Source organism: Nicotiana attenuata, unplaced genomic scaffold, assembly GCF_001879085.1.
Source record: "Nicotiana attenuata strain UT unplaced genomic scaffold, NIATTr2, whole genome shotgun sequence".
NCBI classification, from domain to species: domain Eukaryota; kingdom Viridiplantae; phylum Streptophyta; class Magnoliopsida; order Solanales; family Solanaceae; genus Nicotiana; species Nicotiana attenuata.
Genome location: NW_017671706.1, coordinates 91,617 through 109,875, shown reverse-complemented (window position 1 = coordinate 109,875; position 18,259 = coordinate 91,617). Strand labels below are relative to the sequence as shown.

The 18,259-nt window shown below is 40.2% G+C and overlaps 1 protein-coding gene across 1 annotated transcript; it reads right to left on the bottom strand.

Annotated features, from left to right (window-relative positions):
- Window positions 1-616: 616 nt before the first annotated feature.
- LOC109209776 (zeaxanthin epoxidase, chloroplastic) lies at window positions 617-7,337 on the bottom strand. Its single transcript, XM_019373111.1, has 16 exons — window positions 6,710-7,337; window positions 6,252-6,414; window positions 5,989-6,063; window positions 5,687-5,787; window positions 5,449-5,564; window positions 4,031-4,242; window positions 3,375-3,466; window positions 2,986-3,100; window positions 2,786-2,889; window positions 2,281-2,326; window positions 2,085-2,149; window positions 1,923-2,009; window positions 1,429-1,483; window positions 1,230-1,318; window positions 1,066-1,153; window positions 617-975 (listed from the first exon to the last, which is right to left on the bottom strand). Exons 1-16 carry the CDS (start codon window positions 7,198-7,200, stop codon window positions 892-894), a joined length of 1,983 nt encoding a protein of 660 aa, XP_019228656.1. The 5' UTR covers window positions 7,201-7,337; the 3' UTR covers window positions 617-891.
- Window positions 7,338-18,259: the final 10,922 nt, after the last annotated feature.

The window sequence follows — 18,259 nt, the reverse complement described above, 5'->3', positions numbered from 1 at the left end:
AAAATAGTGCGGTATAGCCAGTTTTCGGATTGGTCAATCAAAAATAGCCAGCGTTTACCAAGTCAATGAAAAATAGTCACTATTTTGCTGCAATAGAGACCGGTCCAGCATAATATACTGGAGTTCGGTGCACTTGTGTATGAACTCCAGCATATTATGCTGGACCGGTATACTTTGCTGGCTCCAGTATAATATACTGAAGACTGGAGCACCGGTGCTCCAAACTCCAGTATATTATACTGGACCAATATACTTGCTGGAACTCCAGTATATTATGCTGGAGTTCTAGTGTACTTATGCTGGAACTCCATCATATTATGCTGGAGTTCCAGCATACTTATTCTGGAACTCCAGCATAATATACTGGAGTATTTTCCGGGTTTTGAACAGTGTTTTCGCTCAGATTTATCTTTATATAAAAAGTGGCTAAATTTCGATTACTTTTGAAATTATGCTATTTTTGAACGACCAATTGTAAATCTGGCTATTTTTAAAATTTACCCACAAAAGAAAGAATCAGGGTCTGACTTTCAATATCACTTCCCTGATTTCCCCACTATATAATTTTTTTAGAGAGTATATAACAAAAGAAAGAGTTGAAACAGGCATAAGAAAATATATGAAGGTAAAACACTTTTAACATTATGGCCTCTGTGATTGTATATACATACATAACTATATTTTTAGCAATGGTAGAAAGAAATAATGACCATAATAACTTCTTCAGGAGGAAGCATTATAATCTTTGTGTTTTCTTGCATAGTGTTCTGTTTATCAAGCTTCTAAACCTACAGTATACAAAATTAGCTGATTTAAATGGCTCAGTTTCTGCTGTTGCTATAAAAATGCTGTACAATTTCCCCGTTTATATCAGGCCAAACTTCAGAATTCTCAAGCTGCCCCCACTGCTTGACGCTCTTCCTTCTTTGCAGCAGTTTTTGGAGGAAATTTCATTACCTTTACGCGAAATGCTGCCTGCATAACATACACACAAATTTAAATGAATAATGCTACCTCCAATACTTCGTCTAAAGCATATATGGAGGAAGAGTTTTTGCAGCTCACCTTCTTATCAGAACCAAATTCAATAATATCTGATGGATGAAAGCGAGTAGGAAAGTTTGGAGACGCTCGGTATCTTCTGCCTTCGTTACTACAAACACAGGACAATCATTAATTTCTCTTGATATAGTCGGTGTAATAGTACAGTATACTAGTGTAGAACTTACTCCGTAATCCAGGTACCATGTTCACTTCGTAAATCAGTTACAAAAAATGCTCCACCTTTATAGGATATCCGGGCGTGCATTTGGGACACCTGAGATTAGAAAAAGAAAAAAAGATGACCTAAGCATGCATTCACTAGGAGAATGTCCAACGATACTTAGCTATAGACTCATATAAGAGATGAGCACAGATGGCAACCACCTGAGGCAAAGGTATAACTACTGATTTTCCAGCAATGTTTGTATGTGAGACAGACCTGAAACCAGAAGATCATCAGTGACTCTTCTATGAAGCAAATAACAGTAAAGATTCCTCTCTTACAGCAATGTTCGCTTAGATGACATTACTTTCCTGTCTGCTTCGTACTTTTGATATGCAAATGGATCAGATATGTTTATTAGAGGAGATAGATATTTGCAATTGCTGCACCATATGCATGATCTTTTGAACAATTATGAATACCTCAATAGCTTTAAATAACAGGAATCCGAATAAACAAACAGTAATCTATCTCATGTTCTGTAGCTTTATACTCTTGCCTTGAATGCTCATTTTATCCAGTAAAATAACTTAAAACCATCCCCTCAAAGAAGTTGTGTCATTTAAATACTGTAAATCTTTAAAAATAGAGAGCATTTTACTCATTAAATCAAACAATAACAAAGATTACTCTGCGCTAAGACCTAGAAGCATACCCAATAGTGCAAGGCATGTTCTCATCTCTGCTTAAAACAACAGCTTCTAAAGCAGCATTGCCATTCCCGGCAGGAAGCAGTAACCACCTGAAAGATAAAAAGTAAGCACCATATATGACACGTGAAAATGAAAATTGTAAATATTATATTTCTCAAACTCACTCTGCATCAGTAGCACGCTCTAAAGCATCATCATCTACAAACCAATTTCTCAATTGGTCATTTGCCTTCATCACCACAAAACAATATATTATTACTCCCATAAAATTCGGTACATCGACCTTAATTAAGTAACAGTAGAAGCCACAAATCTTTTCTGTGCTCGTGTGCTGAGTGAATAGTTCCTTACACAACTTACTTTCTCAGATAGCCTGCAATGTTGTATTCTGCCTTCAAGCTTTTCACTGCAAGAAAAACAGACGAGTCAACCAAAGAGGACATATCAACTCCCGAGAATTCCAGTAAATTCATCATAGATTCACACGTTGGCACTTGGCTTTATAGTAACTAGTATCTTCAAAGATTTAATGCCAGATGCTGAAAAATCCAATAAATCAGTTGCTAGACATCGCCCTAGCAAATAGAAAATCGTAAACTTCTAATATTTCTTTTAAAAAAAAAAAAAAAATTGGAAAGCTTTAGATGTAACAAAAGAATTTCTAGGATAAGTTTTGACGAAACAGAATCAACAAATAACCACAAACTGAGATAAAAGGCAGGGGCCACACCAAGAGCTGCTATAACGAAAAGCAAAAATAGATGTGGCATTGCGATTTTTACTCTCTAGCTATTGGCTGATCTCACAAGAAAACCAAGATGATGTTTAAGGATATTGACGCAAGATAAGGATTGCATATTCCTACCCGTTGCCTCCTAGAACCCAGCTTAACATAAGCGGCATTCCCAAGTCAATAAAAAATCTTCCACCAACTCTGCCAGGATGTGGTATCCTAAACTTGGTCAAAAACTGCAAAAATAATAGAAAACAATATCTATAAGAAGAGCTCTGCTAAATCAAACGAATTAGCTACTCCAATTTCAAGTTATAGACAGATCTCCATACTGATAATGGACCGAGTCCGACTCCAAGATAAGCCTTGTAAGTTGATGCCATGATTGCAGCCATTCTAGCCAGTCCATGGATAACTCCAACTCGAAGTTTTCTAGAACTTTCATAGCTGGGAACAAGGGAAATCATAAAAAGTCAGATAACTGGCAGAAATAGCAGCTGTTCATGTCAATCCACAATTTTGAGCTCAGACTACAAGAGAATTGCTTCAGAACTAATGATAAGAAGTTCCATATAAAATGTTATGCAAATGTTATGCCTCATCTCCTGCAAGTTGAGGTTAGAACTTCATCCAATTGGTACTGACTTTTTAATTATCGTGAAGTTGCAACCTGTACTCAACCAACGACTATACAGCACTTGAGCCAATATATAATGGTTACCTCCTTAAAGATGAGATGATATCCACCGCGCTTCCTGACTCGGCACTTCGGCTCAATGCTTTATCAAGTTCCAGTGCTAGTTGATAGCTATCCTGTAGTCGTACAAGGAAAAGTTCAGTGGCATATACAACCTTACAATGTGTATTTGACAAAGATGATAGAGAAAGAGCATTAGGTGATCCAGTTTATACTTCATGATACTTACTTACATGGACATATTTAACCCCAATGTTTTTCCAAATATTTAACCCCTATTTAACGACAGGAACAATGTAAAAAAATAGTAGATGGAGAGAAATACGGAAATGTCTTCTCATAACCAAGGGTCTTCTTTTGAAAAAAAAAAAAGGGCAGAAGCCAAAATGTCATCTACCCACTTTCCACCTCCACTAAAAAGCAAAAAAGAAATAAGAATAAAGGTCTAGTTAAATTCCATAACATTCCAGAGATACCCCCATAAACATTGACCAAGTTTGTACTTTTAGGTTCTCCCAACTACAATCTCCCTAAACATGACTCCTAACAATTATGTCCTGCATGATTGTTTTAAGTCCTCACTCAGCCCTGCTTCTTAGCAAGAAGGGACTAAGGGGTATAATCGATCAACAATGGCATTTTAACTGAGTTATTCACAAAGGCTAATATAAAGAGTGTACCTCTATGGCCATGCATCCCCCTTGACCCAAATTAGGCTGCATAGCATGGACAGAGTCCCCGAGCAATGTAACACGACCTTTTCCCCAATTAAAGGTTGGAGGTCTATCATAGATGTCACGTCGAAGAATTGCATCTTCATCTGTGGCAACTAATAGGTCTATAACATTGTCACACCACCCTTCAAATATTTTAAGCAATCTTGCCTTTTTACCTGCAGCATGAACCGCAAAAATATTGTAAAACCAATGTAATAACAAGATGACTATAAATATGACACCTCTTGAGCATCATAGTGGCAATTCAAATATTCATGATAACATACTTATCGCCTGCATCGCTGCTCCCTCCCCCCACCCCAAACAAAAAAAAAGTCTGTGATTCCCGCTTTAATGGTTGCAAGCAAGGGAGGGGCACGAGAGAGGGGGAGAGAGAGGACTAAAGGCAGCCTGGTGCACTAAGCTCCCGCTATGCGCGGGGTCCGGGGAAGGGCCAAACCACAAGGGTCTATTATAGGCAGCCTTACCTGCAGTTCTGCAAGAGGCTGTTTCCACGGCTCGAACCCATTACCTCCTGGTCACATGGAAGCAACTTTACCAGTTGCGCCAATGCTCTACTTCAAGAGAGAAGACTCATTCTTTAAAATATATGGCAAACAACAACAACAACAACAAACCCAGTGAAATCCCACAAGTGGGATCTGGGGAGAGTAGAGTGTACGCAGACCTTACCCCTACCTTGTGACGGTAGAGAGGTTGTTTCTGAAAGATCCTCGGCTCAAGCGAAGTGAAAATGAAGCAATAAATAGATAGTAGCAACAATAAGGCTTTAAAATATATGTCAAAAGATTGAAAATGGATTATTGGAGGACCTAATAGCTAAAGACCTGATGATTCTGCAATAAACTGACATAAATGTCTACACAAATGCTGTGAAAGTATGGATGTTTCTTGAAACCTTATCAATTTTGACTATTTTTTTTACGATACACAATCAGATGCTGTCACTAAATGAATTCTACTTTGAAAACAATCTTTAACTTTCAGCTATAAGTTAACAAACAATTTCTGCAGTGAAGTAAGGACCTCACATTTATGAGTAGATACAACCAATTATGGTTGCATTATTCTCTGAAACTTCTACAGAAATTAAGTAGATAAATTAGAGTGCACCTGCTTACCACAATTTTAGTTTATATATGAATCAGCACTTCAATTCAAAACTTCTCAACGCATAATTCGTCGAATCTATCTCATTCTAATCTACGAGTTCTTCTTTACCTTATTGCCACACTATAATCAGGTCGCAATAAGGAAAACTCCCTTAAGAAACCCCTTGGATGAAATTGAAGTTATGTAACAAGTCAAGCATTCAAAAATGTCTTCTAGTAAATAGTTTAAAGCGGCCTAAGAATATTTACCGTTTGGATCATCCACACCGCCAGCTGGTTCATTGTGAAATGCATACCACTGCATCTTGCCTCCACCCACATCTGAAGAAACAAAGTACTGTTTGTGGCCCAAAAAGACTCGGTACCTTCAGAAAAAAAAAAAAATCTCAATTTAACCTCTACTATCAAAACCTAATGCGAGTGTAACGGGACCAACAGAGATAAGGACTTGAAGAGGGAAAACAAAATCCTAAGTAAAATTTCATACCCAACTGTCTCAATATCAGCAGGAACAAAATCTGCAATTCCAGTGTAACAAGTGTAGCCAGAGTAAGTTACATCACTGGGTCCGAACAAATTAGTCCGTACCTACAATAAAAGGCCAATATTTGAGATCTTCTAAACCAATTAGAATTAACTAACAAAGGTTCACCGCGCAATACAGACTCAGGCCTATTTTTTAACCTGGACCACAACCTCAAAGTAACAATATACACAAGTCACTCTATCCTTGTTAACCGAAGTAGTAACTATAATAGAAGGAAATAGAAGGAGACCGATTTTGAATACCTTAGACCTTATGCCATCAGCACCAACCAGAAGATCACCTGAATATTGCTGTCCATCCTCAAGAGTGACAGTAACCTGATTTCAAACAACACATGAGAAGCTGTATTCAAAATTGAAGAATAAGACAGAACAATTAGGTACAGTTAACACTGATGAAACTCCAAAGAAAGATGTACACGATCGTGAATGAAACTGACAAAAGCTATAATCTTTCTTGATATTTTGAGAATAGAAGAAAACAAAGAGATGAAATCTAATATTACCTTTTCACCATCATCCTCAAAATTCACTACATTACTTTCATTCATAATTATATCCTCCCCAACAGCACGTGCAAGGATCTGCTGCAAAGTCATGCGGCTGATGACTCTTGTCACAGGAAGTCCACGTTCCACTGCTGGAGTAAACGTATCAAACTTGCAATACCTGACACCAATAATGAGACCAATTTATCAATCTGATTGAAGGTAAAAGACAGATCCTTTTCTGTAATAAGTTTGACAAATAAACTTTTGACTAAATCAATTATTTTCCCTCTACTAACTTCAGTTTAATTTCTGAAAGGCTAAATATTACAAAGGATTCATTATTTTCTTGGATTTTCCACAGTAATAGCTTATGTATGATTGTTACTGTGCAAAAAAGACGTGTTAAATAACACCAAGAGTTTCTATTGAGATAAACACTTAGAAGAAAGAAATTAGGGTGATGTGAAATTTACCAGTTACCAGAAACACCATCAACCAAACCATTAATCCTTTGACCAGTGATGCAACCAGCATTCATTATGTCTTCAGCAACATCCATATCAATTGCTTCCAAAGCAGCCAATGCATTGCTCTGTATCTGAATTGGTCCTCTATATTGCCCTTCTCCTCTAATAGCACTTAAATCCCTCTCAAATACCAACACCTCAAATCCCCTTTTCTTTGCAGCCAATGCAAACACTAATCCTCCAATCCCACCACCTGCTACTAGTACTTTCAACTTCTTCTTCAAATTAGTTGTTGGAGTAGTAGCTGGAGCTTCAGCTATTGTGGCTTTTACTGCTCCTTTGACTTTCTTGATTTTACCATTTTCCAAGCTTCTACTGCATGGTAAAGAATTACACAACTCTGCAGGGAAATCCTTAGAGATCAATAAAGGCTGCTGCTTTTTTGAAAAAGCTGAAGTGGATGGATGAACTGAAGTGTAAAACACAGTTGAATACATCTTTACTTGAACCCAAGTTCAAGAAAGAGTGTAGTCTTCTCTAGCAATTTGGTGAAGGAAGAAATGAAGATTATTTATAAAAAATTGTTAATTAGGCCAAAGTGCGTTAGGCTCCTAAGAAAGGAAGTGGAAATGTAATAAGGGGGGAGAAGGGGGGGGGGGGGGGGTTGTTGGGGCAAAGGAGATTGAGAACCAATCGTCCAATCCATTAGGACATGAAGAAGCTGAACCAATGAGGGAGATTCTCTATGGACAGGTGGCATGTCAATGTTGCTTGTTTCGGTTACTAAGCTGAGGAAGATGTTCGACACTTGTTCTACTATTCTATGGTCGGTATTTGTTTACTACCTTTTTTTTTTTCCTTTTCGGTGCTTGACTATGGTTCTTCTGGTTATGCATCTCTTAAAATCAATCTTTAAAATAAAATAAAAAAGAGGAGGAAGAAAATATCTGATAAGTCTCTTTCGTGTGAAACTCTTTTTTTAAGAAGATTCTATGGACTTTTGTACTAATTTATCCTAACACACTCCTAATTCTCCTATCTGTTTTCCTTGAAAATAGTATTAACAATTATATTTTATTTTGTGATTCTAAAAATATGTAATTTATTTCAATATTAGTTGTTAGGCCATAAATGCTAAGTATAAACAAAGAGAATAAGATATGTAAACCAATAATGTCGCAAGATTCGGCCTCGAGCTGGCTGGAACAGGGGGCTTCGAGGTCTAGTTAAGGCAGTTAGCAATAAACAGTTAATGAAGAAACAATCAAATGAAGGCTTCAAAGATAGCCTTTTGCGGTTAATAATGGGCAATAAATGAGAAACAATAAATGAGCAACAAATGAACAAGCAATAAGTCTGTAGAGTAATTGTTGAGCACGTTTAGGCAAGAAAAGCAAAGAATGTTCTGTTGTATTGAATATTCGTCCTCCCTTTACAAAATGACAAGGGTCCCCTTTATATAGGAGGGGGGAATCCCAACATAGTACATGTCTAATAATAACGAGGAAATGCTATTGGTACAACTGTATAATGGCTTAGTATGGATTTGTACTATTCTTGCAGACCTAGTCAGCTCTAACTATGTGTCCTTGGGAGCTTTCCCGCCTTTCCATGACGATCATCGATTTATACTGCTCCGAGATTGACCATAGTGAACCTTCGATATGTTCCCTCGAGGACGCACCTCGGGGTCACACTTCAAATTCTACTTCGAGCTCCTCGAGGTCGGGCGTGGAGTGCCACAGTAGCCCCTAAGTCGAACTCTCCGATTTTGGCCGTATATAGATAGTCCCCGCGTTTCTTAGAATGAAATGATATAAAACGACTTTGACCTCGATTTTCTCGAGCCTCTTGTGATGACATCATGCTCGTGACGTAAGCGTTCGAAGTGAACGAAACGTCCCGTCGGTTCGTTCCCCCAGAAGCATTGAATGCACCGTCGGTCCGTTTCCCCAAAAACATTGAATGTGCCGTCAGTTTCGTCATCATTTCCCTATAAATAAGAGATTACTTGAACCGAAACTTCACTCATTCTTTTAGCCCCTTCCCTTCTCTATATCCTCTTCTAACCTCCTATTTTTATGGTTCGAACCTGTGAACACAAGGTTATACGGCAGAAACTTTGTCAGTTATGCCATGGCTCTTTTTCAAAGCTTTTCCCCACTAAGTGAGATTATACTGAGTTGTTGTTATTGCCCCGAATCAATAAGAGAAGGGCACCAAATTCTTCCTGTGTCGGAAGATATATGGTCTTTATACTGCTGCTCATCTCTCTTAACTTCAACCTGGTGTGGCGCTTCATTCCTTTTGCTTTCCATGGAGTGAGGTGGCACTATCAACTAAGTTTTGCATCCCACACTGGTACAATGTCTCAAGAAGTGGCTTCACTATAGTAGTGCTGGCGAGACCCATACTCGCCAAGTTTTCCACCAGGCCACAATTTTCTTTGCTTGTCAAAAGCATTTTCTCTTTGATAGGCTATAGCCTTTTCTTCATCTATCGCTATTTCCGAGGAGGTTCTCGAAGACGCCGCTCTAAACATCGAAATGGAGTCCCCGAGGAAAAGGTTCTCGAAGATGTTTCTCTTGAGGATATACCCTCGAAAGTAGATTAGGCCTTTGACTGTTGTTTTTTGCTTCTTTCTTTCTATGTAAGGGCCCCTCGTGGGCTTTGTAAACATCTTTTATTAATATAGGAATTTATTCATTTTGCTTTCGATTTGTGTTGAACTCCGTTCTGCCTTCGTTTGTGAAAAATCCAAGTATATGACTCCAACGATTAATCCGAATACTGGACCCAGAACATAATAAGCCCTTAGGTTTTTAATTGATTAATATGATGCTCCTTAAAGTCATTTGTTATTCCTCGGGCTAAGCTTGGATTAATTTGATGCGAACTTAGGTCACCGGGACTTCCGAGTCCGAGTTGAGTGAGAGCTGGGTCTCGATTTTTGAAATTAAGCTAGCCTTTTTAGGCTTCGTTGATAGTCCTCGAGTGAGAATTTTCTCGAACTCAGGTAGCCTTAGACTTAGCAACCGGGTGAGCGTTTGCTCGATCATCTGAAAATAGAGATAGCCCTTAGGCTTTTACAAAAATGTCCCCGAGTGAGAGTTTGCTCGAACTCGGGTAGCCCTTAATTGAGTGAAAATTTGTTTGAACATGAAATAAAGATAGCCCTAAGGCTTTATAGATAGTCCCCGAGTGAGAACTTACTCGAACTCGGGTAGCCCTTGGGCTTAATAGTTGAGTGAGCGTTTGCTCGAACTCGAAATAAAGATAGCCCTGAGGCTTTATTAATAGTCCCCGAGTGAGAACTTGCTCGAACTCGGGTAGCCCTTGGGCTTAATAGTCGAGTGAGTGTTTTCTCGAACTCAAAATAAAGATAGCCCTGAGGCTTATAAATAGTCCCTGAGTGAGAACTTGCTCGAACTCGGGTAGCCCCTGGGCTTAGTAGTCGAGTGAGAGTTTGCTCGAACTCGAAATAAAGATAGCCCTGAGGCTTTATAAATAGTCCCCGAGTGAGAACTTGCTCGAACTCGGGTAGCCCCTGGGCTTAGTAGTCGAGTGAGCGTTTGCTCGAACTCGAAATAAAGATAGCCCTGAGGCTTTATAAATAGTCCTCGAGTGAGAACTTGCTCGAACTCGGGTAGCCCCTGGGCTTAGTAATCGAGTAAGTGTTTACTCGAACCCGACTCGTAGATTGTTCTTAATAATTTCTGACGAACTGATTCCTGATGCCTAGGTCCTGACGTCAACATCATGATAAGTGGTTGAAGTGACTGGAGGATTGCTTTTTGTACGATTCCCAAAACCATTAATTGTAGGCGGCTGACGGTTGGCCTTTGCATTATCGAGGTCTAATTACACTACGACGCCGATCCACCAAGCCCTTTATCGCTAGTGATGACGAGGACAGGGATCGAGGGTGGATGATTCGGTTTGTTCGAGTGAGTACTATTGATATTATTCTTGCGGAGTTCCTGTTGTTTCCCGAGAAATGGAATTTCAAGCGTAAGTGATATACCGAACTCTATTATTTTCGTTCGCGGTGGAGCCAGACTCCGTAAGGACATTTTCTTTCCTTTTTCGTAGTGATCCCGTGGATGCCAAATGAGGTCCCCGATCTTGCGGGCTGGGCCCGCAAACTAGCGGCCTCTTCGACTTATGACAAGTAAAAGTGGCGAGATTTGTTGAAGGGCAAACGGGAGGCTAAGCACCATGGTATGTGCTATGTAGTCCTTCTCAGGAGTACTTTCCTTTACGTACACTAATCTCTTTGTTTTAGGCATCAATGAGTTTTTTGAGGTGAGACCGTCCACTTTCGAGGAGGAGGAACGACCTTCAACTTCTGAGACAAGGAAGGATAATAAAAGAAAGAGATCCTCGAAGGACGAGGATTCCCATAGCAAGGCAGGACCCGCCCAGGGGGCGCAAGGAGGACATTGCCGCTGATGAAGATCTCATATTTATCGATTGTTCTGTGGACATCAATGCACCCGGAGAGGATAATCTACATTGATGGCTCGAACCAAGAGGCCTCCCGAGACTGTTGAGCCCGCTGGACTCGAGGCCCCTAGTCTCGAGGGAGAGATTCCACAAGAGAGGAGGGGCGAAGGTCCTTCATTACCTGATTTGGCAGTTGGTCCTCGGACGTCGAGAAGTACTCCGAGGGAAATGGTCTTCGACATATCTACGCCCAATCAGAGCGCCTCGGGTTGCTCTACTTGGGCTGATGAGACCGAGCCGATAGATGCGAGATCGACCCTCGAGGAAGCTCAGGACTCTGCTCTATGGTGAGTTTTGAAGTCATTATTGCTTTTTTAACTTCGTACTTTCTTCTTTTTAACTGAACCTTCTTTCTCATAGGCCTTCGATAAGCTCAAGTCTGAGCTGCTTCGCTGTGAGGCTATGTTGCGTAAAGCCTTGAATGGGGAGAAATCTCTCAGGCTTTTTTGTGATAAGAAGACAAGAGAGCTGATACTTCTTCAATCGGAGTTGAACCGAAGTTATGATTACGAAGCAGGTAACCTCTATTTTGAGGGAATACAAGCTTCGTCTCCCATCTTTGGAAACTAACGTTTCGGTATCTCAATTGCAGAGAAAGACAGAGACGCTGGAACGCCTTCGGGGCGAAGCCAACTAGGTTAATTCTGAATGCAACGAATTGAAGGCACAAATAGATGCTCATTTTGCGGCCAAAAGGAACGCTTTGGCTAAGGCCTCCGCCCTCAAAATACAACTTCTTAATGCTCGAGAAAGCAACTTGGTCCAGACAAACAGGATTGCTAAGCTTGAAACAGATCTTATAAAGATGAAGGCCGAAGTTGTGGACGCTCGAGCCGAAGCCGAAAAGGTCCGAGCAAAGGCCGATAAAAAGGTGGCCATCTATCTGAAAGATGTTGTTGAAGCTCGTACGAAGTTGAGGGGGGCTTCTGATCGAGAGAGGAGAATCAATGAATATGTTCGATGCAGATCCCAGAGGGAAACTCTCGAGGAGATTCATGGTAAGGGCTTTGATCTCTTGGAGGAGATAGAGCAGGCCAAGACGGATGAGTTCGACGCCAAGTTCCTCGTTTCCGATGCTGAAGACAACGAGGAAGAGGTCGGTGAGGGAGCTGGTCCCGAGGGAGCCGATTGAGACATAGTCCCCGAGGGGAAAGTCTAAGTTCCCGAGGGCAGACTAGGTTTTTCTTTCTTGTTCTTTGTATAGGGCTCCCTGTGGGAGTGTTGTAAATTTATCTTTGTGCCATTATTTATAATAAAAAAGGAACCCTTTGGTTTTCCCTTTATATTAGTTTCCAGTTGCTTGTGTGTTTGTTTATGTTTTGAGTTTTGATGCTTGCCGATAATTAGTCCGATATGTTGGACTTTAAGATAAGAACCCTTAGGTTGTGCTTGATGAGTAATTGATAATAGTTGACCATTTAGGGCTCGGTCTTCGAATCAAGTTTTGACTCGGGCTCATTGACCCTTAGGTTTTTAACACATTGGCCCTTAGGCTCTTTAGGCTGGCCCTTAGGCTCTTATGCATTGGCCCTTAGGCTCTTACGCATTAGCCCTTAGGCTCTTTTTAGATTGGGTCGATGCGACCTCTAATATGACTATAGTTTTCCCTATTTCGGCTGAAGATTTTGAAGTTTTGGTTATTCCTTCGCATGTTTTGTGTTCGTCCGACTCTTCGACTGCTCAAATAAGGACCTCGATTATGATTTGATATGTGATAATGATTGAGTACCTCAGGAGGTTCTCTTGAAGGCTGATTTTTCGAAGCCTTTTTGCTGAAAGCTGATTGTCTCGAAGCCTTTTCATTGTTTGGAGCTGATATGATCGAAACTCCTTTGCTTATACCGCGGGTAGCCTGATTAACCGGTTCTTTTCGAAGTATTTTCGAAGTATTTGAAGGCCTTTAATTTTATGGCGGCGGTCGGACGTCTCTGAGCCGCGTTAATTCAGTCGGAGCCTTTTGATATGACCGTAGTCTTTATGTTCGGACATAGCCTTTAGTCTCCGGGTGAGATAACCTCGGTGTCTATACCGAGGGTATGCCTTTTTAGGGGTCTTACAAGTTTGGGTATATAGCCTTGGCCTTACTATCGGGGTTATGCTTTTTTAAGGTCTTATAGGTTTGGGCATGCCTCGTTGAGGTCTTACAGATTTGATGTTGCCTCACTGAGGGCTTTCGAGCTCGAAGTTGCCTGATCGAGGTCTTACGAATTCGAGTTTTCAATGGCTCGATGAGCTGACTGTTGATGACAGTCCCCGAGTGTTCGAGAGTTTTTGGCCTTTGAGTCGTCTTATGAGAAAGTAGTGAACTTCTTCGAGGCACAAAGTGTTTTGATAAGTACAGAGGCTTCCTCAATTACTTGATATATGCGTATATGTTTTTTGCCTTTGGAGGCTCGATTATTCTACATGGACGCGGTTCATTTGACCGTTTGGCCCAATACAACATTCTCCTATTGAGGTCCTCCTAGGCATAGTTCGTTTTCTTCTGAGAGGTGACCTCTCGGGGTGATGCCCCCAGTATTTGAGGTTGATCGAAGAGAAGCCTTGAATACTTGATGAGTTCTCCTTAGGTAGCATATGGATGTTACCTCGTTAAAAACCTTGCCGGTAAAACCCTTTCGGGATAAAACCCGATCTAAGGGAAAAGAGCGCAACGCATGCTTTAAAACCCAAGGTCTTCGAGCTGGAGGGTGCTTCGATTCCTCTCAATCAAACACCTACAATAATTTAGTATAAAACATAAATGAAAAGGGAAAGGGTTGTACCTTAGCAATGATAGCGTTCGAGCCTCGATACGTTTCAATTGCTTGCTCTGAGGACACGACACGGTCCTTTATTCACTCATTCGGATATAGCCAAAAATGCCGGTTGTGGTTGCTACCTGGATGTTTGCTTGTCTTTTGTCTTCTTCGATGTAGAGGGCGTCGATGCCGGTGCCATGTCGTGCACCGCAAACATCTCTCTTGCTGCATGCTGCTCCCCGTACATTGCTTTTACTCCATCCTTGGTTGGAAATTTCTTCATTTGATGAAGGGTTGATGGCACTGTGATAAGTCAGGATTTTAACATGTTTTATGCCCCTACTTGCCTATGCTTTGGTTATAAATTGTTACAAAATAGTCCCAAAATTCTCACAAGTTATGCTTGATTGCAGGTTTAATCGACAAAGCGACAAATGTCAAAGATCGGCTCAAGAAGGAGTGAAACCTGCTCAAGTGTCAAAAAATAAGTAAATTGAGGAAAAAAGAACCTAGTGCGGACCACGCAAAAGTGAATGCGGCCGCACTATGAGGTTCAGAAAGTTGGCATTTTCAAGCTGGAGGCAACGCGGGTGCGGTATGACTCACGCGGTCAGCAGTCAGGCTCCGCGGCCGCGCTACTCTTTTACGCGGTCTGCGGAGCAGAGATTCAGAGAGCTCACATTTTGCCAATTCCAAGCAATGCGGCCCGCGCTCGTTTTTGTGCGGCCGCGCAAACTTCCACCGCGGCTGCGGTACACTTTCACGCGGTCCGCGGTCCTCAAGTTCAGAGAAGCATAAACTGAAGTCCAAGAGCCAGTGCGGTCGCGTTCCATTTGGCGCGGCCCGTACTGACCCCGCATGGGTATTTTTGTCCAGTTTTTCCAGCCTAGTATAAATAGGACATTTTACCATTTTTAGGTCAAGTTTTATATCGCAGACATAGCTGCGCTCGTGAGACTCGATTTTGTAGCCATTTTTGGCACTTTTGCTCTATATTTACGATAGATTCTTGTAGTTTCATTTAGCAATTAATTAATATGCTTAGTTCTTCATCTATTTCTTCAATTTCTGTATCTAGCATGAGTAGCTGTCACGACCCAAACCCCACACTGGTCGTGATGGCGCCTCTCGTGAAGACAAGGCCAGCCAACTAGCCCAACTCGTCTCTTTAAAAATAGTTAAGCATAAATGAACAACAAAGATATGACTTAATGATATTAATTAACGAAATTTCAACCCCACACAGCCCTAATCGGGGTGTCACAAGTGATAACACAAAGGTTGGGAGATCCAAGAACTTGAAGAAAATAAGTTGATGAAATGCGGAAGTAGCAAAGAAATGCAAGCGGAGCAACAAAAATAAACTAGATATGTTGAAATTCAAGGAAAGGTCCAAGAACCCCGAGATTATGTTAATCTAGATTTTGACAAGATCCTAATGACAACAAGTTGGTTAAGAAACCAATTGCCTTCACTAGAGATAAGCTAATCAAGAACTAGATTCGGATCTTGACTTCTAGTTTGAATAACTTACGACAACAACTAGTAAAAGAAACTAGTCGCCTTCGAAGAATATCAAAAGAAACCAAAGATATCACAAGAAAGAAAATTATCTTACTACCTTAAGCTATGAACTAGTTAGGGTTGCAAGATAAATCTTCAAAGTAAAGTTCACAAAGGTTCAAAAGAACTCACAATAATAATATTAATCTTCAATGTCTCTACAATGGAAGACAAGCCCCCCTTTATATAGCAGTAAAGAAGGAGCTAGTCAAAACTTCAATAAATGAGAATTATATTCCCTAGAAGCATAGAAGACTACCCACACTAAGACCGATGTATTCAACATACACATAGACCAATGCAAGTCAACATAGATTAAAACAACTATTAATTATATATTCTAGAAACTATTTTTGGGCTTATTTGGGCTGCTGAAAATTCCTCTCTTTTGGGGCATATTTGGGCCTCATTCCATCTCCTCTTGGACTTTAATTTGGGCCTCAAAATAGTTGTAAGACTTGACCCAAAGATCCTCCTTGTGCTGGAGCTCTTCTTCTATTATAAGACACTTTTTAATTGCCAATTGAAGCCCATTAAGCTTGTCTTGAAATTTCTTTGATTGAGACCTTGTCATGGGCCTTCTTGGAGCTTCCAGAGCTTCCAGAGCTTCATCCTTCTCCTTTAATGATGTTGAGCTGCCATGAATGCTATCATTACCCTCTTCTTGAAGAGAATTCGCCCTCGAATTCGAGCCTGCATCAAACAAGGAAAGATCAGAAACATTGAAGGTAGCACTAACTTGATATTCACTAGGAAGGTCAAGTTTGTAAGCATTGTCTCCAATCCTTTCAAGGACTTCAAATGGCCCATCTCCTCTTGGATCTAATTTGGATCTTCGTTTGGCAGGAAATCTTTCCTTCCTAAAATGCACCCAAACTAAATCTCCAGGCTTAAAAATGACAGATTTTCGCCCCTTATTTCTTCTTAAGGCAGTTTGTTCATTCTTCCGTTCAATTGCAAGTCTTGTATGTTCATGAATCTTCTTCATCATTTCAGCCTTATTCCTACCATCAAGATTGACAATGTCATTAGTAGGCAAAGGCAACAAATCAAGGGGAGTGAGGGGATTGAATCCATAAACAACTTCAAAAGGAGACTTACCAGTAGAAGAGTGGATAGTTCTATTATAGGCAAACTCTACCATGGGCAAATGTTCTTCCCAAGAAGTTAATTTTCCTTTTAAAACAGCTCTCAACATATTCCCTAAGGTCCTATTAACTACTTCAGTTTGCCCATCAGTTTGTGGGTGACAAGATGTAGAAAATAGCAACTTAGTTCCCAACTTCGCCCAAAGAACTCTCCAAAAGTGACTTACAAATTTAGCATCCCTATCACTAACGATAGTTTTAGGTATGCCATGTAATTTAACCACTTCTTTCACAAATAAATCAGCTACATGTAACGCATCATTAGTCTTCAAGCATGGAATAAAACGAGCCATTTTTGAAAACTTATCTACCACCACAAATATACTATCCTTACCATACTTAGTTCTAGGAAGTCCTAACACAAAATCCATAGAAATATCAATCCAAGGAGAAGTAGGGACAGGTAAAGGAGTATAAAGGCCATGTGGTAACACTTTTGATTTGGCTTGTTTACATTCAAGACATTGAGAGCATACTTTTTCAACATCCTTTCGCATGCCAGGCCAAAAAAAATGTTCATCAAGTATATCCAAAGTTTTGGGCACTCCAAAGTGTCCCATGAGTCCACCACAATGTGCTTCCCTAACAAACAATTCACGCAAAGAGCAATTAGGAATACACAATTTATTTTCCTTAAAAAGGAACCCATCTTGAAAATTGAACCTCTCATAAGGACCCAACTTACATTCTGCAAAAGCCTTGCCAAAATCAGAATCATTAGAATAAAGTTCCTTGATTTGATCAAAACCCATCAATTTAGAAGTAAGAGAAGAAACCAAGACATACCTTCTTGAAAGTGCATCAACAACCACATTCTCTTTTCCTTGCTTGTAAGCAATCACATATGGGAAAGTTTCAATGAATTCAACCCATTTTGCATGGCGCCGATTAAGCTTACCTTGGCTTTTCAAATATCTCAAGGATTCATGATCAGTCTTAACCACAAACTCTCTTGGCCACAAATAATGTTGCCATGTAGCTAAAGCCCTTACCAAAGCATATAGCTCTTTGTCATAAGTTGAGTAGTTCAGTGTAGTTCCACTCAACTTTTCACTAAAGTATGCAATGGGCTTCGAGTCTTGCATCAAAACAGCACCTATTCCTTTTCCAGAGGCATCACATTCAACCTCAAAAGATTTAGAAAAATCGGGTAATTGCAAAAGAGGAGCAGAACACAATTTTTCTTTCAACAAGTTAAAAGCATTATCTTGTTCTTTTCCCCATGAAAAACCCTTATCTTTCTTAACAACTTCAGTTAAAGGAGCAGCAATGGTGCTAAAGTCTCTAACGAATCTCCTATAAAAACTAGCAAGCCCGTGAAAACTCCTAACTTCGGTTACACTGTTAGGTTTAGGCCACTCTTTGATTGCCTTGATTTTCTCTTCATCAACTTCAACTCCCTTAGAACTAACCACAAAAACAAAGAATACCACACGATCCACACAAAAAGTATACTTTTTAAGATTAGCAAACAAGTGTTGCTTTCTGAGAACTTCAAAAACTTGTTTTAAGTGTTCCACATGCTCATCTAGATTTTTAGAATAAATCAAGATATCATCAAAATAAACTACCACAAATTTCCCATGAAAATCCTTAAA

Coding starts and splice junctions, on each gene's coding strand:
- LOC109209776 (XM_019373111.1), bottom strand. CDS start 7,200: ATGTATTCAACTGTGTTTTACACTTCAGTTCATCCATCCACTTCAGCT. Junction 3,467..4,030: donor GGGGATGCATGGCCATAGAG/GTACACTCTTTA, acceptor GTACGACTACAG/GATAGCTATCAACTAGCACT. Junction 1,484..1,922: donor AACATGCCTTGCACTATTGG/GTATGCTTCTAG, acceptor TTCTGGTTTCAG/GTCTGTCTCACATACAAACA.